The 26,036-nt window shown below is 37.9% G+C and overlaps 4 protein-coding genes across 5 annotated transcripts in view; 2 read left to right on the top strand and 2 right to left on the bottom strand.

Moving 5' to 3' along the window:
- Window positions 1–4,785: 4,785 nt before the first annotated feature.
- LOC128202872 (COP9 signalosome complex subunit 7a-like) lies at window positions 4,786–16,702 on the top strand. Of its 2 annotated transcripts, none has more exons than XM_052904033.1 (9): window positions 4,786–4,844; window positions 5,162–5,319; window positions 6,116–6,191; window positions 8,234–8,322; window positions 8,697–8,756; window positions 9,416–9,558; window positions 10,069–10,174; window positions 15,166–15,281; window positions 16,010–16,702. In XM_052904033.1, exons 2-9 carry the CDS (start codon window positions 5,164–5,166, stop codon window positions 16,044–16,046), a joined length of 783 nt encoding a protein of 260 aa, XP_052759993.1. In that variant the 5' UTR covers window positions 4,786–4,844; window positions 5,162–5,163; the 3' UTR covers window positions 16,047–16,702. The 2 variants fall into 2 exon arrangements, with proteins under 2 accessions (XP_052759993.1, XP_052759994.1); XM_052904034.1 differs by lacking the exon at window positions 4,786–4,844 and adding an exon at window positions 4,852–4,939.
- Window positions 16,703–17,080: 378 nt separating this feature from the next.
- On the bottom strand, window positions 17,081–21,758 carry LOC128202873 (uncharacterized). Its single transcript, XM_052904035.1, has 4 exons — window positions 21,474–21,758; window positions 19,314–19,450; window positions 18,732–18,822; window positions 17,081–18,439 (listed from the first exon to the last, which is right to left on the bottom strand). Exons 1-4 carry the CDS (start codon window positions 21,520–21,522, stop codon window positions 18,132–18,134), a joined length of 585 nt encoding a protein of 194 aa, XP_052759995.1. The 5' UTR covers window positions 21,523–21,758; the 3' UTR covers window positions 17,081–18,131.
- A 210-nt stretch (window positions 21,759–21,968) lies between these two features.
- LOC128246345 (macrophage mannose receptor 1-like) lies at window positions 21,969–23,946 on the bottom strand. The gene is made up of 4 exons (XM_052964535.1): window positions 23,801–23,946; window positions 23,304–23,464; window positions 22,777–22,941; window positions 21,969–22,423 (listed from the first exon to the last, which is right to left on the bottom strand). Exons 1-4 carry the CDS (start codon window positions 23,944–23,946, stop codon window positions 21,969–21,971), a joined length of 927 nt encoding a protein of 308 aa, XP_052820495.1.
- A 1,385-nt stretch (window positions 23,947–25,331) lies between these two features.
- The window catches only part of LOC128202753 (kazrin-like), a 50,617-nt gene continuing 49,912 nt past the window's right edge, over window positions 25,332–26,036 (top strand). Inside the window, exon 1 of the mRNA XM_052903870.1 lies at window positions 25,332–25,389. Within this exon, the coding sequence (XP_052759830.1) occupies window positions 25,347–25,389 (43 nt within the window). The 5' untranslated portion in view covers window positions 25,332–25,346. The remainder of the gene's footprint in view (window positions 25,390–26,036) is intronic.

Genomic DNA, 26,036 nt, shown 5'->3' on the forward strand with positions numbered 1-26,036 from the left:
CCAGTATCTCTGGTCATGCGATAGTCACCCCATAGTATCCTTGGAAACCACACTGCAATGCAAAAACATTCTACAAAAGTCAATACTTTCTTTGTAGACCTGACAATATGTAACGGTTTCCTAAGAGCGTCAATACTTTCACTTTGAAGTCAAAATGTTAATGACATTAAGCTGTTTCTGTACTTGCTCAAAGGCACTATTGGTCTAGTTTCTGTACTTGATCAAAGGCACTATTGGTCCAGTTTCTGTACTTGATCAAAAGCACTATTGGTCCAGTTTCTGTACTTGATCAAAGGCACTATTGGCCCAGTTTCTGTACTTGATCAAAGGCACTATTGGCCCAGTTTCTGTACTGGATCAAAGGCACTATTGGCCCAGTTTCTGTACTTGATCAAAGACACTATTGGCTCAGTTTCTGTACTTGATCAAAGGCACTACTGGCTCAGTTTCTGTACTTCTTTAAAGGCACTAATGGCCCAGTTTCCGTACTTTATCAAAGGCACTATTGGCCCAGTTTCTGTACTTTATCAAAGGCACTATTGGCCTAGTTTCCGTACTTGATCAAAGGCACTATTGGCCCAGTTTCTATACTTGATCAAAGGCACTATTGGCCCAGTTTCCGTACTTGATCAAAGGCACTATTAGCCGGTCGCTAACTCCCCTAAATTCGAGTCCGATGTTAACCGTAAGCTACTGTAGTATAAACCTAGAAAGGGTGAGAAACAGCTGGGTAACTTGCCATTAGTCATGTGTCGGGGACGCCGGTCCATCGTTGGCTTATGTGAGGTCATGTTAGTAGATGTTTAGCCCCATATCCCATGTCCCACTCTCTTGTTACAATTGATTAGCGAAAGGCCATTGTTAAATAGACATTGGCCAGACTCAACGAGTTGGGCTTTAAGGCATAGTGTCCTTAGCTTAGATTATTTCACGCGAATGATTCATATAATTTTTTCTGTGCTGTTCAATATTTGACACGTATAAGGACCTGATAGTATAAACTAGTCTGTATACGTGTAGACTGAAGGGCTTAACACCTTATGGTTAAAAAAACAAAATGTAGATGCATATCTCAGTAATTGCGTACGGCGTTCACCGAATCCCCGGATATTGAATATGTATTTAAATAATTGAATAGAAACAGTAAAACGATGTATATAATGACCAATAGTAAGAGATGCCGATTCTACAATAAATGTTAACTATAGTATATGTTTACTCTGCAATCCATGACAGATTCGGAAACGTTTTGGATACTTTTTGACAAATAGAATATGTAGCTGAAATGAAGCAGTAAGCCGGGCTTTCAGTATTTATAGTACTTTGATTTCCAACACACACTGTTTCTAGACATTTTATTTTTTCCTTGCACACTAGACGTCCAGAACGATAGGAAAACATGCAAATGAATACAGATAATTGTAGCTATCCGTATTTCCATCTATTTCGATACATAAAGTCGGAGAAAATAACCGAGTATATGACGTTCCATCTATCAGAAATTCTATTACGGCTCTCGTGAAGCAAAAGTTAAGTCTGGTAGTCAGAAGAACCTTGCTAATGGTTTTGCCATTTTGCAAGTATTGGCTAGATTTCTTCGATCACGACCAAATTAACAGTGACGTCAACTTAATATAAACTATTTATTAATCAAGATTTACAGAAATAATACGAGAAGATGCATTCTTATAAACAAATCTTTACCTGCAATAACGTACATGTTGAATGTCTCGTGAAAAAGTTGTTTGGTCTGACAAAGATTACAAGATATGCATTTTACGTCCGACTCGGTTGTAATAAGGTATTAAAGCTGCACTCTCACAGATTGACAGTTTTGACTTTTCTTCTTTTGTCTCAGAATCAGCTAAATGTGACACCAAAGCCTACAATGCAGACGTATAAGGTAACTCACAAAAGCTGCAGATCTTAATTGTTTGGAAAACTGCAGAAATGTTCATTTTTCTTAAAGCGTCAGAAACGCGTTAAGCCATAAAACATCAGTTTTCGAGCGTAGATATGGAAGATTGCGATCTGATTTTTTGTCAGCAGTCATTAATCACTTGTTTCCAGAAATTTACGCAAAAAATAGCTCAATCCAAAACAAAAACAACTAAAAAAAGTTGTCACAAAACGGTCAATCTGTTAGATTGCAGCTTTAACACTTAGTGTGAATGTAAATGGAGCTATACTAGAACTAGGATTTTAGTTGGTCATATTCCTGTTTTGAAACGATTTTTATTTATCAAGTTGTGGTTCTCGATATTGAACAAACTTACTTAATAGTTACATTTCCTCTTACCAATTAAATTATATTTCTATCATTCTGAAACAAATTCCGTAATTATATATTTATATAAGACCTAGCGGACACAAAATCTATGGCTCGACCCTTCGAATTTGAACTTTGACCGCCTGGAATGTTAGTTATACACGTCGTCTGGGTGTGGTGAAAATTTGATCCGAGTTAAATGAAAAATTATTCAAGGTTTTTAGAAGGTACGGGGCGGGTAGGAAATGGTTGGGCTCGAACCTTTGACATTGAACCTTGAATCTGACCTTGAGCTGGTGCGCCAGGAAGGTTGGTTGTGCACGTCGTCTCGATGTACACAAAGTGAAAAATCGATAAGGGGTTATATTAAAGGAGGTACGGAACGGACACGAAAGTGTGACAGACACACGGACGGACTTCCGCACTAAATTCATATGGGGGGGGGGGGGGGGCATAACTATATGAGAAGCTCCATGATCATCACGGTCAGGGTAAAATTATTTTTACACTGATCTACTGACCTAATCATTGACACCTTATTTCATTTCATCTGACAAAGTTATCATATGTCCATACGCCTATCTTCTTAATAATTGATTACCGCTTTTAAAGCCGCAGACCAAAAAAAATATAGTGCATCTTCAATACTTCATGGCAACCATAAAAGACACCACCTGAAAAATATTAAAATTATCAAGCCACGCAACATTGGTATCAGCTAATATTGCAGCGAACGCAACTGGGTGTGTTAATATCTTCAACACGAGCAGATCAACAGAAGAAGCGCCTTTCAAGAAAACAGCTATCAATCAATACTTTTTCATCCACATTGTGGTTACCATAGTAACGCTTTGACTGATCAAATATAGCAGAAAATAGCCGAACAAAAGATTTCTAGCAGAAGCACGTGTTGTGTAGCAGACAGTTCTTTCTAAAAATGATACAAAGACGTCATGTACGACAATTTCACCGGCAACATGGCAGTCAAGGGGAAATAACCCATTTATTTAAGATATACTGGGGCGTTTTTATGATTCATCAAAGTTCCATGATGATGCAAGAGAACAGCTGATTATGATTTTAGAGTAGTTGGTTCATATCAAGATACAGTAAGATATTGCCTTTGTTGGAGTGTTGATTATCAGGACAATACCTGCAATACACGAAGCCACTGATCATGCCAGTTACAGTCCACGACCAAGTTATCGCCTGTGATAACGATACACGGTCAAGATAACAACAGCGCATAATTAAAGGTATACCACCACTCCGATAGCTCAGTGGTAGAGCGTTCTATTCGAGTGTGGAAAGTCCCGGGCTCAATCCCGATCACATCATACCGACAGGCGTTAATAAATCAATAACTCTGCCATTGAGCACTTGTCATCCTTAGATACCATAGCGATATTCTGAAAGGTCAAATCACAGAACAAATGCTCGAGTGCTAAGTTAATGATACGTTGATACGCTTTTGCTAAGTAAAGGGAAACGGTCAAGATGACGCGCCTATGCTAAGTTAGGCTAAACGGTCAAGATGACGCCTATGCTAAGATAGGCTAAACGGTCAAGATGACGCCTATGCTAGTTAGGGTAAACGGTCAAGATGACGCCTATGCTAAGTTAAGTGTAAACGGCCACGATGACGCCTATGCTAAGTTAAGAGTAAACGGCCATGACGACGCCTATGCTAAGTTAGGATAAACGGTCAAGATGACGCCTATGCTAAGTTAAGTGTAAACGGCCACGATGACGCCTATGCTAAGTTAAGAGTAAACGGCCATGACGACGCCTATGCTAAGTTAAGGGTAAACGGTTAAGATGACGCCTATGCGAAGTTAAGGGTACATGGTTAAGATAACGCCTATGCTAAAGTAAGTATAAACAGCCACGATGGCGCCATTGCTAAATTAGGAGTAAACGGCCACGATGACGCCGATGCTAAGTATAAAGGTTAATCGGTTAAGATGACGCCTATGCTAAGTTAAGGGTAAACGGCCAAGGGGGCGCCTTTGCTTAATTTTGGTTTTACGGTTAAGATGACGTCTATGCTAAGTTAATGGTAAACTGTTAAGATGACGTCTATATGCTAAGTAAAAGATCAACTGGCACGATGACTTCTGTGACTAGATAAGGTTAAACGGTCATATACAGTATAGATGTATGTGGAACGTAAAAAAAATAATTTAGTAGCTGATATCATACAATGATACAAGCTTTATTCTTGGATGATCAGATCATACATACAAGTATCACCCATGTGCACCGGATTATTGTTTCTTCAGAGAGGCAATATAAATGGGTATTATTTTAGTAGTGTGTACTAATCAATATTTTGCAAAACAAGCATGTTTGATTTGAGAATTAGCATACAGACTACTGTCCAATTTTAGTAATAATGTACGCATATACTCATATGCGGTTGTTTTAATATTTCAGCATGGCATATCACTTGCCAAGCGCTACTGCCGTTACTGACTGTAAACTACAAATATAAATAAGGTTTAGATTAACCTATTCATGTAGCCATTTGCTTGTTTTACGAGACAAACATTCTGCAACAAGATCTAAACTTCCGGTATGATTTCTTGATTTTATTATTGGCATGGACCTATAATAAGTTTTGAAGACATTTCATGTTGAAAAAAATGTTACACAAATAATACCCTTGAGGTAAAATGTATTCATGCGTTGTGCCATTTTAATTATCGACTTTTATTTTACTATAAATTCATTTGGTTACATACCACTATTTCAAGACATGTAAAGTTTTGCAGTGGTCAGAAAGAAGTTGTTGAATAATGTAAATGTAAAGTTTTGCAGTGGTCAGAAAGAAGTTGTTGAATAATGTAAACAATGATTCATGCCTTTAAAACATACAGATCTTTACCTCAGGGATGACATCTGAGAAGATTACAAACCCTTTGGAGCAGTTTGTTCTGCTGGCAAAGTCCGCCAAAGGGGCTGGGGCGGTGGAATTGATCAAGCAAGTCCTTGAAGCTCCAGGGGTGTATGTGTTTGGAGAATTGCTGGAGATGCCACACATACAAGAGGTGGGCTATACATGATTATTGAAACAAATGACTCCAAAATTATATTACACTAGGCCAGGTTATAAAATAAAAACAAAAGCCCAAGGGCTTTTTCTGCCCATTTTGGGAAAAAGACCCTAGACATTTTTGGGAAATTTTGAGTCGTGAAAATGCCGAAATTGGGAAATTTTACAGTTAAAAGAAAAAGCTGTCTAGTCTCCTGCAAATTATGAAATGATTTAATATTAGTTTATTTTCCTTTTAAAAGACCCAAAAAATATCAATCCTTGGGGTGTAAATATCTATTGCAATAAATCATGACAGTTTATATTTCATACTGATCTCTGAATGTGATGAAAATCAATGATTTCCAAGTTCAATTATCATGACCCAGTACAGGTAAAAAGACTTTCTACAAAAAATGAAATTTGATTGGGATTTTTTTCTGAAGATTGGGAAAAATATCTTATATTTTGCTTTGGGAATGGGTCCGATAGTCGGACCAGTGGGTACTACAGAAAAAGCCCTGAGCCCCCAAGCAAACATTTTACTACTGAAGGACTTGTGAAGGCCTGGCTTGCACTCAGACTATGGGCTAATTTTTAACGGATTTGAATACATAAACATGTAGATGTATTGAAACATTAATAATTTGATGTAAAGTAATATAAGATACAAGAATCTTATTTAAAGTTGGGTATGTGATGACAAAAAAGATTAGCTCATTATATTGAGCTATTTTCTTTCATCAGGAAAATGCCTATTGAGCAAATTGTATTTAACAAAATTTGGTTAATTGACCCATGTCCTCTTTCAGCTGTCCACTGGTGACCAAAAAGGCTACTTCAATCTGCTAAACCTGTTTGCCTATGGAACACACAGGGACTACAAGGGTAGGGGGACAATTCCTGGCATTAAATAACATATTATTATTTTTATTATTATTGTTATTAATTTTATTATTATCACCCATAAATGGGAAGACATATTTGTTTTGCTCCAGTTGTTAGTTGTCCATCTGTCTGTCTGTCACAAATCATGTCATGTCGATATCACTTGAACTGTTGGAAGGAACTGAAATTACTGACCACAACTGTTAAGCATATTGAGATGACATTCAGAGCGGATGTTACAAACAGTTCTGTTCAAAGTCAAGGTTATACTTAGGAGGTCAAAGGTCATATGACTATTTAGTGTCCTATCCATTTCTCTTCAACTGCTTGAAACTGTCAAACTGGGAAACTGACAATCGGGAAACTGTCAAACAGAGATACTAGAAAACTGATAAATGGTGAAATCGACAAGCTACGGAAACTGACAAATAGGAAAATTGGATACTGACAAACCGGGAAACTTTCAAACTGACAAGCCAGGAAACTGACAAATGGGGGAACTGTAAAACCAGGAAACTGACAATTGGGGAAACTGTCAAATGGAGTAACTGACATAATATTATAGGGAAACTGGTAAATGGTGGAACTGACAAAATGCAAAAGCTGACAAATTGACAAACTGGGGAACCAATGCAAACCTGGACACTGACAAATGGGGATTTGACAAAAAGGAAAACTTTCAAATTGGGAAATTTTAAAAACTGACAAACAATGAAACTTACAATGTGAGTAACTGACAAATGGGAAAACTAACAAACTGGGACACTGACAAATGGGGATAATGTCAAACTGGGACATCGACAAATGGGGGATAATGTTAAACTGTGACACTGACAAATGGGGATAATGTCAAACTGGGACACTGACAAATGAGGATAATGTCAAACTGGGACACTGGCAAATGAGGAAAATGTCAAACTGGGACACTGACAAATGGGGAAAAATGTCAAATGGAGTAACTGACATAATATTATAGGGAAACTGGTAAATGGTGGAACTGAAAAAATGCAAAAGCTGACAAATTGACAAACTGGGGAACCAATGCTAACCTGGACACTGACAAATGGGGATTTGACAAAAAGGAAAACTTTCAAATTGGGAAATTTTAAAAACTGACAAACAATGAAACTAACAATGTGAGTAACTGACAAATGGGAAAACTAACAAACTGGGACACTGACAAATGGGGATAATGTCAAACTGAGACATCGACAAATGGGGGATAATTGTCAAACTGGGACACCGACAAATGGGGGATAATGTCAAACTGGGACACTGACAAATGAGGATAATGTCAAACTGGGACACTGACAAATGGGGACAATGTCAAACTGGGACACTGACAAATGGGGATAATGTCAAACTGGGACACTGACAAATGAGGATAATGTCAATCTGGGACACTGACAAATGGGGGACAATGTCAAACTGGGACACTGACAAATGGGGATAATGTCAAACTGGGACACTGACAAATGGGGATAATGTGAAACTGGGACACTGACAAATGGAGATAATGTCAAACTGTGACACTGACAAGTGGAGACACTTTAAAACAGAAAAATGGACAAACCGGGACACTGATAAATGGTGAACCTTGCAAACTGTGGATGCTGACAAAAAGAAAGAAAATCAAACTATGATACTTGAAAATGGGTAAACTTACAAACAGGGAGCTGGCAGATAGGAAAACTTGGAAACTAACAAATGGGAAAACTGACAAACAGGGAAAATAGCAAACTGGAAACTTGACAAATTTTGGAAGCTGACAAATCAGGAAAACAGAAAACTAGGGTACAGACAAGTTAAGAAACTTTAAACTGACAAAATGGGGAAATGGACAAATACGAAATTTGACAAACAAGGAAATTGACAAACATGGGAAACTGACAAACTAGGAAACTGGGAAACAAAAAGAAGAAAGAATCAAGGAATCACAAGTAAAAAATACGTACACATCATTATTGTAAATTGATACCATTTTATAAAGACTATTTCTCCTCATTTTTTAGAAAAATGAAAATTATGGTGTGTTTTTTCAGAAAAAAAATCAGAATTGCCAGAAGTTACCCCATCCATGCTCAATAAACTCCGGCATCTCACAATGGTATCCTTGGCAACCAAATCTAAAGTAGGTATTTATTATTTAACTATTGTCTCATATGACTTGATCTATGTTTTTTATTGCTTTTGTCATATGAATTCATCTGTTAACTGATAATGATTTTTAGGAGAAGATATTAGTTTTTATTTGAAAATATGAGATGATGCTTTAATTACTTATGGTATATTGAAAACTGGAATTAATTTAAAGTGAAACAAATATTGAGGGTAGATTCTGTTAGTTGAAAAAACACACACTTCTTTTGATGGACAATTAACATAAAAGGTTTATTAATCAATTCAGTGAAAGCAATAGATGTAATACCTTTATAAAGTATATGCTTCCAGATTTTAGATTCATGGTCATGTATTTGTGTAATGCACTTGATTTATATATTTCAGTGTATACCATATAGAGTATTACTGGAAGAGCTTGATATTCCCAACCTGAGAACACTGGAGGTGAGTACGGACAAATAACTAATGTGAAAAAACACCAACAACAGCAGCAAAAACAACAAAAATGTTTAAATTATTTTGCATAAAAAATCTAAATATATTCTATATTCCAATTAAATGGAAGTGAATATTTTCGTATAACATTGAATTGTGTGTACTAATGAAGCAGCCTATTTATATAAGGATCTACATTTTGAATTGTGTTTCAAGAAGATTTTAGATATTTTTCACTGGCCAAAATCAGATAAATATTGATGTCAGTGTACACAAGTGATGCATGTTGCTGCACGTCCTGAGTTCTAGTCTCATTGATTTTCATGAAGGCATGTTATTCTTAAAGATATGAATCAGCGAAAGGCTTTGTTTCCAAATTAATCTCCAGTATGCAAAAAACTATGCCTGTTTGTGTTCAGAACCCATTGCTTTGAAATATAGGCGGCCAAGAGATGCCTTCAAACTGATTACAGAATTAATCACTGTTTATATGTTTTCACATACTTAATCTATGAATGTAAAATTTAGTTTTGTACTCAACTTCAAATTTAAATATAAAATATTATGTTAAAATCTGATGTCAAATTTTCCAAAAAAATAATTCTTTAAATCTAAAATATACCCCACAATTTTAACACCCACACAAATAGCCCTCACTTTTCATCTAGGATCTTATAATTGAGGTGATATACGCAGACATCATTCGTGGAAAACTGGACCAGAAGAATCAGCAACTAGAAGTGGACTATGCCATCGGCCGGGACATTCGCCCTGAGGCTGTTCCCGAGATCATAGCTGTATTACAGGACTGGTAATGTTGCCGGTTTTGGTTAATAATAGAAAGTTACACTTCTTTCTCATACTTATTTCAACTGAAAGCCCCAATCAAAGCCTTTTACCCACACTTTTTGCAGTTGCACTTTAAAAAACTAGTGTTAATTCAAGGGCAGACGAGAGATCACAGTATTCATAACTGATGTTGACTTCTGTTATTGTTGATGTTTGGTCTGAAGTATTTATGAGAGAAGCATCAAGCACCTTAAGAAATCATATACGTTGTATCCAATCAGTAATCATCTCCTTGAACCTGGGTATTTTGTTTATAAACTTCTTAAATATCTTCACAGGTGTTTGGGGTGTGAAGCGGTCCTACAGGGAATCGAAACACAGATGTTGACTTCTGTTATTGTTGATGTTTGGTCTGAAGTATTTATGAGAGAAGCATCAAGCACCTTAAGAAATCATATACGTTGTATCCAATCAGTAATCATCTCCTTGAACCTGGGTATTTTGTTTATAAACTTCTTAAATATCTTCACAGGTGTTTGGGGTGTGAAGCGGTCCTACAGGGAATCGAAACACAGATCACAAAGGCAAACACAAATAAGGAGAATGTTTTACGCCAGAAACAGAGGATGGAAACAGAGGTACTAGCTGTTAGGTTTTCATCCAATTAGTCTTAACATTAGGTGCAATCTGAATAAAATGATTTATTTGAAGAAAAATTGTCAAGGTATTGTCATAACCCATTTTCAGTGGTCCCGTCAGGGTGCAAACACTTCAATTTGGCCATAACCTAAAGACGAAATTTAATAAATGTGTTGTCATACATTTGTAGGTGATAGATACAATACATTTGTAAGTGATAGATACACACATGTACATGGCCCATATCTCATAATAATTGACTTGTGCCCCTTGTTCTTCTGGTGAAAAGCTGATGGGCAATGTGGTTCACTCTGCGACGCTCTTGTTTAAAATCCCGAGGCCATCTTGGCTGTAAATGAATCAGAATTATAGGCCCAAAGGAAAGTTTGAAGGCCATTCAGTTTGTATTGAACTGTACCAATAAAGTACAAACACATTAAAGATGTAGCAAGGGAAGGCCAGGATAGATTCCACCAGTCTCATGCCCTATGAAGCAAGTGAATTTCTGTAGGCCGAAAATAGATTCCACCAGTCTCATGCCCTATGAAGCAAGTGAATTTCTATAGGCCGAAAATAGATTCCACCAGTCTCATGCCCTATGAAGCAAGTGAATTTCTGTAGGCCGAAAATAGATTCCACCAGTCTCATGCCCTATGAAGCAAGTGAATTTCTGTAGGCTGAAAATAGATGCCACCAGTCTCATGCCCTATGTAGCAAGTGAATTTCTGTAGGCCGAAAATAGATTCCACCAGTCTCTACCCTATGTAGCAAGTGAATTTCTGTAGGCCGAAAATAGATTCCACCAGTCTCATGCCCTATGTAGCAAGTGAATTTCTGTAGGCCGAAAATAGTTTCCACCAGTCTCATGCCCTATGTAGCAAGTGAATTTCTGTAGGCCGAAAATAGATGCCACCAGTCTCATCCCCTATGTAGCAAGTGAATTTCTATAGGCCGAAAATAGATTCCACCAGTCTCATGCCCTATGTAGCAAGTGAATTTCTGTAGGCCGAAAATAGATTCCACCAGTCTCATGCCCTATGTAGCAAGTGAATTTCTGTAGGCCGAAAATAGATTCCACCAGTCTCATGCCCTATGTAGCAAGTGAATTTCTGTAGGCCGAAAATAGATTCCACCAGTCTCATGCCCTATGAAGCAAGTGAATTTCTATAGGCCGAAAATAGATTCCACCAGTCTCATGCCCTATGTAGCAAGTGAATTTCTGTAGGCCGAAAATAGATTCCACCAGTCTCATGCCCTATGTAGCAAGTGAATTTATGTAGGCTGAAAATAGATGCCACCAGTCTCATGCCCTATGTAGCAAGTGAATTTCTGTAGGCCGAAAATAGATGCCACCAGTCTCATGCCCTATGTAGCAAGTGAATTTCTGTAGGCCGAAAATAGATGCCACCAGTCTCATGCCCTATGTAGCAAGTGAATTTCTGTAGGCCGAAAATAGATTCCACCAGTCTCATGCCCTATGTAGCAAGTGAATTTCTGTAGGCTGAAAATAGATTCCACCAGTCTCATGCCCTATGTAGCAAGTGAATTTCTGTAGGCCGAAAATAGATGCCATCAGTCTCATGCCCTATGTAGCAAGTGAATTTCTGTAGGCCGAAAATAGATTCCACCAGTCTCATGCCCTATGAAGCAAGTGAATTTCTGTAGGCCGAAAATAGATGCCACCAGTCTCATGCCCTATGAAGCAAGTGAATTTCTGTAGGCCGAAAATAGATTCCACCAGTCTCATGCCCTATGAAGCAAGTGAATTTCTGTAGGCTGAAAATAGATTCCACCAGTCTCATGCCCTATGAAGCAAGTGAATTTCTGTAGGCTGAAAATAGATTCCACCAGTCTCATGCCCTATGAAGCAAGTGAATTTCTGTAGGCTGAAAATAGATGCCACCAGTCTCATGCCCTATGAAGCAAGTGAATTTCTGTAGGCTGAAAATAGATGCCACCAGTCTCATGCCCTATGAAGCAAGTGAATTTCTGTAGGCTGAAAATAGATTCCACCAGTCTCATGCCCTATGAAGCAAGTGAATTTCTGTAGGCCGAAAATAGATTCCACCAGTCTCATCCCCTATGTAGCAAGTGAATTTATGTTGGCCGAAAATAGATTCCACCAGTCTCATGCCCTATGAAGCAAGTGAATTTCTGTAGGCTGAAAATAGATGCCACCAGTCTCATGCCCTATGAAGCAAGTGAATTTCTGTAGGCTGAAAATAGATTCCACCAGTCTCATGCCCTATGAAGCAAGTGAATTTCTGTAGGCCGAAAATAGATTCCACCAGTCTCATGCCCTATGTAGCAAGTGAATTTATGTTGGCCGAAAATAGATTCCACCAGTCTCATGCCCTATGTAGCAAGTGAATTTATGTAGGCCGAAAATAGATGCCACCAGTCTCATGCCCTATGTAGCAAGTGAATTTCTGTAGGCCGAAAATAGATGCCACCAGTCTCATGCCCTATGTAGCAAGTGAATTTCTGTAGGCCGAAAATAGATGCCACCAGTCTCATGCCCTATGTAGCAAGTGAATTTCTGTAGGCCGAAAATAGATTCCACCAGTCTCATGCCCTATGTAGCAAGTGAATTTATGTTGGCCGAAAATAGATGCCACCAGTCTCATCCCCTATGTAGCAAGTGAATTTCTGTAGGCCGAAAATAGATGCCACCAGTCTCATGCCCTATGTAGCAAGTGAATTTCTGTAGGCCGAAAATAGATGCCACCAGTCTCATCCCCTATGTAGCAAGTGAATTTATGTTGGCCGAAAATAGATGCCACCAGTCTCATGCCCTATGTAGCAAGTGAATTTCTGTAGGCCGAAAATAGATGCCACCAGTCTCATCCCCTATGTAGCAAGTGAATTTATGTTGGCCGAAAATAGATTCCACCAGTCTCATGCCCTATGTAGCAAGTGAATTTCTGTAGGCTGAAAATAGATTCCACCAGTCTCATGCCCTATGTAGCAATTGAATTTCTGTAGGCCGAAAATAGATTCCACCAGTCTCATGCCCTATGTAGCAAGTGAATTTATGTTGGCCGAAAATAGATTCCACCAGTCTCATGCCCTATGTAGCAAGTGAATTTCTGTAGGCTGAAAATAGATTCCACCAGTCTCATGCCCTATGTAGCAAGTGAATTTCTGTAGGCCGAAAATAGATTCCACCAGTCTCATGCCCTATGTAGCAAGTGAATTTCTGTAGGCCGAAAATAGATGCCACCAGTCTCATGCCCTATGTAGCAAGTGAATTTCTGTAGGCCGAAAATAGATGCCACCAGTCTCATGCCCTATGTAGCAAGTGAATTTCTGTAGGCTGAAAATAGATGCCACCAGTCTCATCCCCTATGTAGCAATTGAATTTATGTTGGCCGAAAATAGATTCCACCAGTCTCATCCCCTATGTAGCAAGTGAATTTCTGTAGGCCGAAAATAGATTCCACCAGTCTCATGCCTTATGTAGCAAGTGAATTTCTGTAGGCCGAAAATAGATGCCACCAGTCTCATCCCCTATGTAGCAATTGAATTTATGTTGGCCGAAAATAGATTCCACCAGTCTCATGCCCTATGAAGCAAGTGAATTTCTGTAGGCCGAAAATAGATTCCACCAGTCTCATGCCCTATGAAGCAAGTGAATTTCTGTAGGCTGAAAATAGATTCCACCAGTCTCATGCCCTATGAAGCAAGTGAATTTCTGTAGGCCGAAAATAGATGCCACCAGTCTCATGCCCTATGAAGCAAGTGAATTTCTGTAGGCCGAAAATAGATTCCACCAGTCTCATGCCCTATGTAGCAAGTGAATTTCTGTAGGCCGAAAATAGATGCCACCAGTCTCATGCCCTATGTAGCAAGTGAATTTATGTAGGCTGAAAATAGATTCCACCAGCCTTTATTCTTATGCAGCAAGTGAATTTCTATAGGCCAAGTATAGATGTTTGCAGTCTTGGGCGATATATGTGGCGAGGGAAAAGATCCCATTAGCCTTATGAAGCTTAGACTTTCTATAATCAAAGAATAGTTTTCAACAGCCTCGAGCCTTTTGTGGTCAAGGAATTTCTGTTATCTGAGAATAAATTCCACCAGCCTTGAGTCTTATGTTGTGAAGGAATTTCTGTAATCTGAGAATAAATTCCACCAGCCTTGTGCCTAGGGAATTTTATTCTATTCAATTTCTATAATCTGAGAATAAATTCCACCAGCCTTGTGCCTAGGGAATTTTATTCTATTCAATTCCTATAATCTGAGAATAAATTCCATCAGCCTTGAGTCTTATGTGGTGAAGGAATTTTTGGCCTGGGGAATTCTATTCTACAGTAATCAATTTCTAGAATCTGAGAATAGATTCCAACTGCTTTGGGCTTGTGAGGGAATTTCTATAGGCCAAAACAAATTTTACAAGCCTTGTGACTTATGTAGGGAGGGAATTCTATTGGACCAGAACAGAATCCTACAGCCTTTGGCCTAATGTAGGAAGAACATTTTGAGAGACTGAAAATATATCCCACTAGCCTTGGGCTTTTTATAGCAAGGGAATTTCTATAGGCTGAAAATAAATTCCACCAGCCTTATGAAGTGACCGAATTTCTGTAGGCCATGAATAAATTCTGCCAGCCTTGGACCTTATGTAGCAAGGGAATTTTTATAGCTGAGAAAAAAATCAACCCCTCTTTGGCCGATTGAGCTGAGCTGAGAATTAATTTTACCAGCCTTCGGCCTTGTGAATCAAGTGAGTTTTTATAGGCAAAGAATAAATTCCACCATGAAGGGAAGGAATTTCTATTGGCCAAGAATAGTTTTTACCAGCCATGTGCCTTAGGTAGAAAGGGTTATTTCTATAGGGCCAAGAATTTATTCCGCCAGCCTTATGTGTTTCATGCTGTTATTTTTATTTTCTACTGACTCCCATTCAATATTGGTATCATTTTAACGGGTTTTAATTCAAATGGCTCAAATGCATAAGAAACATAGCGTGTAATGTGTAAACTTACAGATCACAAATATCAAGAAGACCTTGAAGACAACCCACGCAGAGGAAGAGAACATGGTAACGGAGTCTGTATCCATTACAGCTGATAAGCCCGCTAAAAAGACTGCAAAAACTAAAGGGTAGGTGTAGCAGAGGTGTATGTGCTTAGAATATTTTCCTGAGGCCTTATGTTAAAACATAAACATTTGTTTCCCGACTAAGATTTGTTGATGGGCTGGTTTTAGTGATGGCCTGTCTGGAGCTTTTTGTCCGGTTAAAAAAGATGAGGTATAAAAGGAAGTAAAATCTGAATGGCAGGTGACCTTTTTCTAAATGATCCTTTCTCATTTTATTTCAGGAAATTAATGATGCTTCAATCCACTTCATGATACAATATGAATCATGCTCTTTTTTGTCCCATACTCTGCAAGGAATAGTTGTATAAGAATAATTAAATACATAACGCAAAAGCAATACAGTGCTATAGCCAGGATTTGAAAAGGGCAGAGTGCTAGGTCAGAAAGGGCACTTTTGATGCGAATTGAATGAGCCTTAATGGGGCACTTGCAAGGGTCAGTTTTCAATTCATATTGTGTATGTGTTGTAACTACTTTTAGCTGTTATAATTATGTACATAAGTGTCAAAATTATGAAACTTTATTATTTTTATATTTTTTTCTGAAAATTGACTTGAAAATATGTCCAATAAATATCAAATATACTTCATTATCATCAAAGCGTACAGCAGGGTGTATCGTAATAAAAAGCAGCAAGGTATTGGAAAAGGGCAGTAGGGTGCTCCCCCCTGCTATTTAGGCTAAGCAGGACCTCTGCAATCAATACTTGAAACTCTTTTTTTCTTCCGCAGGTTACGAGGAAGCAGTGGAACCAAGTTGTGGAAGTGAAGATTGTGACAGTTTGGTGACTGGACGTTGGTTTATCTGTGATGATATATATGAAGTTATTCAGGACATGGTACTGGGAAATACTGAGTGATACCTGTCCGGGATTCATTAAGGAACTTGGACTCGTGTTTCAAATTAGACAGCCTTGAAAAAGATATATATTTCATTAACTAAAAGTTTCATTCACAATGTACATTTGAATACCATGAGAGAAATATGAATATTGTTCTCTCAATTGTCTATATTTTGTTCAGTAATTACAATCATTTGAATCAAACTCAAAATCAGATAAAAATGATTTTATAGCAACACTGAAAAGTTTATCACTTTTTTATACTTGGATGATGATACACAATATACTAGAATTAAGGTAACCCAGTCAGATATGCAAAAGACAAAAACAAATAAAATATTAATTTCTATTTTACACACAGCTTCGTACATGTAAGGAATAATAGGCAATAAGACTTTTCATGATACAATGTAGGGGACTTGATAAATCATAGAAGCGCTTGTACAATATACATGTGTATGAATGTATATTTCACGAATGCTTTTATTTATTGTTCGTAACTTTCATCCGATGTTCTTTTATATGTGTACTAGGTAATCATTTATTATTGTCTGTATTACTGAAATATTATTTGAGAAACTTATTTGAGTTGGTTGTAATGTACATGTTGCATATTATGTTATGTTAATGAGCAGAAGTATGCCATTGTGTCCTCATAGTGAATGCAATATCATTTCTAGTTCAATTGTTTATTAAAATATCAAAAAAAGTACTTAACAAGAACCTTAAAGAACATAACATCATCCAATATCTGTATTAAAGATTAAAGACATGTCGTATCCGACCAACAATAACACAAATGTTTCCATTAATTATTGTGTGGTAGGTATTTTTATGCCTGTGCCCCATATAGTTTTGCTGTCATTTGAAAAGAAATTTCTAACTTACAGCTTGAACCAATAGCATATAATCCTACTCCAAGCTTATTGCTAATATGCAAATTTAATGACAAAAGTTCCTATGATTTTTCAATTGTTTATTAGAATATCAAAAAAAGTACTTAACAAGAATCTTAAAGAACATAACATCATCCAATATCTGTATTAAAGATTAAAGACATATCGTATCCGACCAACAATAACACAAATGTTTCCATTAATTATTGTGTGGTATTTTTATGCCTGTGCCCCATATAGTTTTGCTGTCATTTGAAAAGAAATTGCTAACTTACAGCTTGAACCAATAGCATATAATCCTACTCCAAGCTTATTGCTAATATGCAAATTTAATGACAAAAGTTCCTATGATTTTAAGTTATTGCAGTTTGTATTTTGTTGTTTCAGCTTCAACTGAAATCACTTGAATGAAACATTTTGAAATATTTCGTGGCCAAACATGATTTTGGTTATGAATTTTACATTCACTTAACCTAATAAACCTCATTATAATGTGTCTGATGCCTTAGACTACATAAACACATACATGCACCTTTGTTACAATACTAATAAAAGGTCAATAACTGGGATAATAGCCAAATCATCTTATGGTCTGCACAATTCTTATCATCTTATGGTCTGCAAATTTATTATCATCTTATGGTCTGCACATTTATTATCATTGATAGTCTGCATATATTATATCATTTTAAGGTCTGCACAGTTCGTATTATGTTATTGTCTGCACATTTCTTTTCATCTTCTGGTCTGCTCATTTCTTATCATCTTATGGTCTGCACAAGTCTAATCATCTTATGGTCTGCACAAGTTTAATCATCTTATAGTCTGCACAAGTCTTATCATTTTTGCCTGCACATTTCTAATACTCTGGATTCCTTCACAACGGCGGCGATGAGATTCACTCTCCTTAACAATGAGGTGATCTACCCAAATAAACAATGGTTTTATTCCCATTCTCACTAGGTAGATAAGTTCAAAATCAGTGTTGCATGTAGTTACATTTCACGATTTTAAAATAAGCAATTATATTGATTGTATCAATTTGAAATTAATGAACAGATACACTTTATATTTGAAGTACATAGAAAATGGAAACTAGACTGGTCATTCATATGTTCAGATTAAATTTATTGCAACCAAAACAGTGATAATTGAAAGAATAAAGCTAATTGTGGGCCCCAAGTTCCCGCCGTTCAATCCTTTGCTTGCACCGGATGTAGCACAATAGGTGTCACTGCAGAGGCATAATGTCCCCTTAAAGGACACTGCGTCAAAGGAGGTAAATCCGGAGGCCACTCGGTCCAACATCTGTTTAATGAAAGTTTTGTCCTCGTTGATGTTGTTACGATCGTGACATTTGTTTGAGGGGACGTTGGCAGGGAGGGAATAGTAACAGCCCCTCTGGTCAATGTTCAATGGTAAATCTGAAATAGAAAACGATATAGCTCCGTAAATGGTTGTGTGATGACGATCACAGACGACATTCATATCGGTCTTGTTGGTATTCGTTCTCTTACAAGACTTGGTAAAACAATGTATTTTCAACGTAGCACCGATTTTGAAAGGCGTACATGAAAATGCCTTGATGCACTTAATTGGTCTCGCTTTAATCCGCGGATGCTTCAGGTTACTTAAAACTCTCGCTTTCCGTGAAGCAATGTGATATACCATGTAAACGACGATAGACACGGACTTCTAAACCGCCAAGTGACTTACCAGTGAAATATGCATTTACGACCAGCTCTCCCTTGTAGTGACTACAGCGGGCAACCTGACCCTCGGGCGGGGCACAAGTCATCTCATTCACCTGAAAACGGCATGGTTGATAGTGGCCACGTGAGGTTTGGGACACGGCTTTGCTATAATAGTTTAATGTGACAATAGTTGGTGGAAATAGCGCACGAAACAGTTCCGTGGTTTGCTTAATAGATGTAAGCCAACTCCGGTGTGTTTTGTGCACACAAGAGGATGTGTGTACATACGGGAGCTTATAGAAACAATTACTTCCAACTGTCGGTATATTAACAGGTCCTGTGAAATATTCCATGTCACGTGCACCTGTGCTCAAATCTTTATAATTCGAATCACCTGGGTGGGGGGAAATACGCTTTTCACACTATGATGATAGCAGGCAAAAGACTTGTCAGTCCATCATTAGCCATGTATATGCTTAAATCCAATTTACCACTTGCTTAATTGATGCGATTGTGTAGAATCAAGCTTTAAACACTTATTTACCGAAATCAAGTAAAATGCGGGCATTGGAAATTGTTCATGAATTACTAATAATCAATTTACCCCGGCGGTTGGTCCGTTGATAGGCCGTGTACATTTGTCATCTTGGAAGAGGCCCAGTATAGATTCAAGGATGCTCCGAATGACGCTTGGTATGTTTGCTGGCGTGTTGATGTACGTGCAGGACGGGCACTGCAGACCTGGGGGTGGGGTAATTGTGTTGTATTATTTTAACAAACGTAATGAACAATTTAAAAACATAGAGTCATATCACACAGTCAGAGGTGGTCATATTCATTATCACTTTATATAAGCCCAGTCCTAAATATCTGAGAAATAACAATTCATTGAAGAACTACAAAACATATTTTTTGGTAAAAAACCCTGATTTCAAGATATCAGGAAAACTTGCATTAAATGAACAAGGACTATGAACTACGATATTGCGGAACTTCAAAACCCTTAAAACTTAATAAGTGTGTAAGTGGTAACGGATATCTAAGTCTTTTTGTGAATACACGTACTTGTCCAAGTTAAGTTACATGTACATGTGATGTGTCACGTTGGTGATTATTGCTTAATCAGGCTTTGTAAATAATAAACAAGAACTACAGTCGAAACCCGTTGGTTCGATATCGTTTGGCTCGATTTCCTCGTTGTGTCGAACTGGATGTTAAAGACCGATTTTGTTTTACTCGTTGTTAGTATTCCCGCTTGGCTCGATATTCGTGAGGCTCGAAGTATTCAGGACGGTCCCTTGAATATCGAGCCAACGGGTTTCAACTGTATCATTGGTGTCGTATTAATAACCGAGAGCATGTTCCGGACAGTGATGTCCTGTTTCATCAAAAACTTCTTAGATTGGCTTCGTACCGAGGAGAGGTTTTCAACCGAGTTAAGGGAATCATTTTTGATGATGTTCTACAACGAATTTCGAAGATCTTGAATTTTACTTCTCATTATTATTAGTTTTAACTATATATTCATGTATATTTATTTTGCAACGGCTGTATAGAAGTAATATTAATTTATTCTTAGTCACTCTCGTTGGCACGATGTTGCGCGTAAGTGCGGTTTTGTTCTGTTGGGGGTGGGGGGGGGGAACCGTAGAATCCGGAGAATGCCCACTGGTCCAGTTTGGAATATACAAACCAAACTCGCGCCAGAGCAAGGAATCGAACTTGGGACGCCTCGGTGAAATTATTATCAAAGCGATTGAATATTGGTGACTAAATACATGTACCTCAAATTCTAATCAACCATCACACGTTTAAGAACAATTTGATGATACACCTTCAGTCACTTATATTCTACAGTTTGTATATATACGACAAAAAGTATGGTTGTTTATTAGATAACATGTACAGAAACATCTGAGAACCTCTGCCCATTACATAATACTAACCACGTATACTGACGAAGTGTATAACCATGTAATGCACTTGTTACAACTTTCAACTTTATTTTTCAAATGCTACGGTCCGCTTGATGCGGACTATAAAAGCAAGACTAGGTATACATGTACATACTGAAATCAGGTGATACATTGGAAGTCTGATTTATATGAACAAACAACAACACAAAAACATGCATTAAAAATTTAAACATATTATAACACAGCTAGAAGCATTTGTAATATCAACTGTAGATATATTTGCATTAAATCATGAGTTGTTATTACTTTATTATTATGCACCAGTCAATTGTAACCACGGCCCCCAGGTCTGGGGAATAGAGGGGACTTTGACTTTCGGTCCAGCCAACCCCGGGTAAAATTCCCGCCCTGCGGGGCGGGAACGAACTGATGGTCAAATCCCCGCCAAATGCCCCCGCACCCTAGGGAGCCTAGGTAAGGCCCATTCCCCGCTATATTTTGCTTGAAGACAAAACCACCGCATTCACCCGGCACTTCGGGGCCACCTGAAAGGTAAAAACACGGCCCATTCCCCCGGCTATCCCCGGTATACCCCCGGACCTTGGGGGCCGTGGTTACAATTGACTGGTGCATTATACCAATATACATATATATATATATAGTAATTAATTAAGGTTTACATAAAGTGAAATGTTCAACATGCAAGGTAGATTGACCACTATAAAATGGACAATACAGTCCAACATCTGTATGAGATCAATAACATAAGATATAAGATATACTGGTGGTCACTTACATTAAACTATTGCTAATAATAAATGTCAAAATAGATGGATAAATGTCCGTACCTGCAACACACGGTAGTATAAACAACACTGCTATGTATGACATCATCATTATCTCACCATATACTTTCACTTAAGAAAACCGTATTTTTTAAATTACTCAGTTATATTAAGTCAGTTAATCTTTAAAATGAACTAGTTTTACGATTTTCACTAATGTAAGTAGCACGTTATTCCCTGAAAACAGCAAGTAAAACAAAGAAATAAACGCTCCCAACACAACTTCCCTAAATACAGACTTAAGCAACATGTACGATTAAAACCATGTCCTGCTTGACTGCTCAGATTATCTTTCTACTGATTATCTCCCTTGTACCAGTAAAGCGCTCTCGATTTTTTTTTCTCCGAACGAAAGAAGTAGATTTTGTTATGCATTTTGTAATGATCAAATATGCGCCTCGGAGATGGTGCTAGGCAAGGGATATGCGACATTTCTATGCTGACGTAGCCCAATCCAAAGACTCAGTCCGCTAAAGGCAGTTTGGCACAGTGATATGTTTAGTTACAATTACATTCAATACACCCGTCCAATCCTACAAACACTCCTGAATAACCATCAGGACACTCGTTTGAACATATGACGTCACGACATTGAACTTCCGACGTCACTGGTCTATTTGACGTTACTGACGTTAACGAAGGTTCTGTAGTCATTGCGGTTTTGGGTGTTGTACTAGTCGTTGTAGGTGTAGTTGGCAATGTCGTTGCTGGTATTTTTGACGTTACAGACGTTAACGAAGGTTCTGTGATCATTGAGGTTTTGGGTTTTGTACTAGTCGTTGTAGACGTAGTTGGCAATGACGTCTTCACTGTTGTTGTCGGTTTTGGTGTCGTTGTAGTCGAAATAGTTGTTGGCGTTGTTGTTGATGAGGTGGTGCTAGTAGTAGTTGACACAGTAGTTGTCGTTGGTTTGGTTGTTGTTGTGGTAGTTGTCGTTGTTGTCGGCAACATGTCTGAAAACCAACAACCACAATATCAAATATGCAGTTTATTCAAGAACAGCGAAACTGTTAACGATTTACAAGGGAGCTATTATAGTTCAAAGAACGATGATGGCTTTAAGATGGATGCTGATAGTGATTGTTTGATCATTTGACGCATTATTTATTATAACGCCGCAAACAATAAGGCGAACGTGATTAAGGAGGCGATGATGATGATGATGATGATGATGATGATGATGATGATGATGATGATGACGATGACGATGTTGATGTTGATGATGATGATGATGATGATGATGATGATGATGATGATGATGATGTTGATGATGATTCAGTTTTGTTTGAAAAAAGGAGTGTCGTACTGAACTGGCAAATGTACGAGAAAGTGTTTGGCCACAGGTGACATTCGCGGTCGTGCCAAAGCCCGTGGTCGTCCATGCGGATCTGGGCGCAGTCCTGGGTCAGGTGGAGAAAGTTAGCACCACCCTGGCCGTGGGCCCAGTGGGAGTAGCCGGACAGTGGCGAGCCTGGTGAATGGTGAAAAAAGGCATGTTATTCAGTATCTTGTCATTATATTTTTATTTTAATATTCTGTGAATTGTCGAAAATATTTACTCTGCTCATATATGGTATTTAAGCATCTTGACCTCTATGAAAAGTTGTACGCATAGTTTGTTCGGTTTTTGAGATATTACTAGTGTTTGTTGTTTGTTGTTGTTGTTTGTTGTTTTTTTGTTTTGTTTTTTTTATTTATTTATTTATTTTATTTTATTTATTTATTTATTTATTTATTTATTTATTTTTTTTTTGGGGGGGGGTCTTTTGTGCCGTACGTCTGTTTAATTACAATTAGGTTCAATAAGGGTCTATGGTTGCAGTAAAAACTAACCATCCACCCATTCCCAGTGAAGCTCCTTGCGATGATCTGTGAGTCCGATCCAGATGCCATTCTCCTGGTTGCCAAGGTAACCAAGCGTCGCCATGATGAAATTTTGCGTGCTGTCGTCGCGAATAAAAACGAGGTCCCCGCCCTTGTGTTTACAGTCATTTCTGTAAAATTCATAAATTTAACATTTTGTAGAAATACATTTACAAGAATGAATGCGACGTTGTTAGATAAACATGAAATACACATTTCTCAGAGATCCCGCGAATTCTCACACAATATAACGTTTAAAACTATTTGTTTTGGCTCGAGGAATGGAATGCCCCAAACCCCTCCACACGCACACGCACATACTCACACGCACACACCGAAACCTTCCACCCACCCAACCCCTCCACTCATCCCTACCCAAACAAATAACGTCTTATCCTTGACTTCTGTTAGGATGGGTAGACCATTAACGTTTTGGTAAATTGTTTGACAGAAATGCAACAACCTACCTTGCGTCTGCCCAGTACTTCTTCTGATAAATGACAAACTCATAGCACTTTTGTCGAAACGGGAAAATGTATTTCCCGTGCTCCACCGTACCAGGGCAATTAGTCAGGTCGCGTGAGATTCCGTCGACGAGGAAACCACGTGTCATGTCGACTGTAATAGAAATTAATAAAAAATAACTGCTAAAAAACTGACAAGATCTGGTTGATCCTAACAAGTGAAGAAATGACGAGAAACGGGATTTGGTATGATCCGTGGTACAAGGTTCACGTGCAGGGTCACGGACATGTCTGATTCGATGAATCAAACTAAGCTAAATGTCAATAGAATAATAACGTTGTCAGCGCAAAAAAGTAATTTATGGTAACATTTGGTATTCTAATATTAATTTGAATAGTGCAACCTTTGTTCACGGACATGGCTTTAATAACCTTTTTTATTTACTTTTTTTATTTTACACGTTGAAAACTAAATACATTGTAATTTATTAACGCTGGATCATACATATTACAGTAACGTCCACTCCCGATCAAAGGAAATAATTCAGAGTGTGACTGAAATGAAAAACTATAATTCTTTCTATGTATTTAAATTGTCTTACCAAAAGCCACAGTAATGAGGAACTTAAAGACTGTCCAGATCATCTTTATACTTGCAATTAAATTAAAACGTACAGATCTCTACAGAAATTCTAAATCAATGCAACTCCTATTCTGAAACGCACGCAATAGTAACTTAATGATATAAATCATCGTACGATGTTACAGCAAAGTCATTGAGGTCAACAAAAATGAAAGATACATGTATGCTTGTGAAATGGGAACAGATAGTAAAGTGGTGTGATCTTTAGTAGATCTATCAGAGATCAACGTATTAGAACCTTATTGAGCATTATTATGTGGGTTTTTTTGCGACATAATACTTAATTCTCAAATGATGCACCCACTTGACTTTTCACCCGAATGGAAAACGATACTTTTAGTCAAAATTTAAGTACGTGCCATTGTCAAAACATTTTTTCAGAACGACAAAAAAGGGAAATTTAAAACATCCGAAATTTAGTCTTAATTTCTCTTGACGCATTCCTGAAATTCCTCGCATAAAAGGGAATTATGAAAAATCGGAGGAAAGGAGCAACAATGAGTCATTATAATCGATTAAACCCAAACACGCGTTGCACGTGTCGTAAAGTGACGTCATGGCGCGAGGCATTCCAATAGTGGCCCGCTTGATTGACTTCTAGATGCTAAACCAGTGATGACAGGACTTTCTGCGATTGTCTCGAGTTTATTGATTCATTTATAGCAGACAGCATCTAACAGTTGGTATTTCCCGATATTTTCATGTCGTGTGTCTATAATATTGCCTGCAAAAGGCAAACTGTTGCATTTATACATAAAACAATCTACATGTATACTGTTTTCCTTACACATGTGGGCGTGACTTCAAGTATGTTATACAGAGTGGGTGGGGCAAGTCAGTAGAATAAAACATCTGGAGTAGTTTTCAAATTTTGTGAACATTGCAGAACATTGGAAAAACAGTCAGATGGGTGAAAACGGAAAGTGCCATCCTGTCAATTTGGTCAGAGGTAAGAATTCTTAAAGTTTATCCTAATTCATTGTATTAATTAATATTGAAATTAAATGACAGGGTCTAGACACCAGATGATGCAATTGGAAGGCATACCTGTCAAGTCTCACTGTTTCGCCGTGAGTATCACGATTTTCGCAATGAGATTACGGTCTCACGCTGACTATTTAGATTCTTACGCATTTCAATGATAACAAAATTCACAAAAAAATTACTATAGTTTTATGAATAAATCGGTGTAAAACATTGGTTTGTATATTAGCTGTGTCTGACCTAATGTTAGCCACCGGAACTGGTGAAAGTATACAATATACTAACACAAAACAATGGTTACCCAGTGTCTCTGTAAACATCATTTCGTCTGCTAGTGCTAGAAACTCCCCTCCAAAAAAGTGTCAAACAGTTTGTGAAGGAATGGATGTCGTAGGTATGTGTAGGATGATATGTCCTAGGTATGTGTTGGATGGGATGTCCTAGGTATGTGTAGGATGAGATGGTGTAGGTATAAGTAGGATGAAACATACTAGGAATGTGTAGGATGGGACGTCATAGGTTTGTGAAGGATTGGACGTCCTAGGTATGTGTAGGATGGGATGTCCTAGGTATATGTAGAATGGGACATCCTATGTATGTTTAGGATGGGAC

Source organism: Mya arenaria, chromosome 9 (genome assembly GCF_026914265.1).
Source record: "Mya arenaria isolate MELC-2E11 chromosome 9, ASM2691426v1".
Lineage (NCBI taxonomy): Eukaryota > Metazoa > Mollusca > Bivalvia > Myida > Myidae > Mya > Mya arenaria.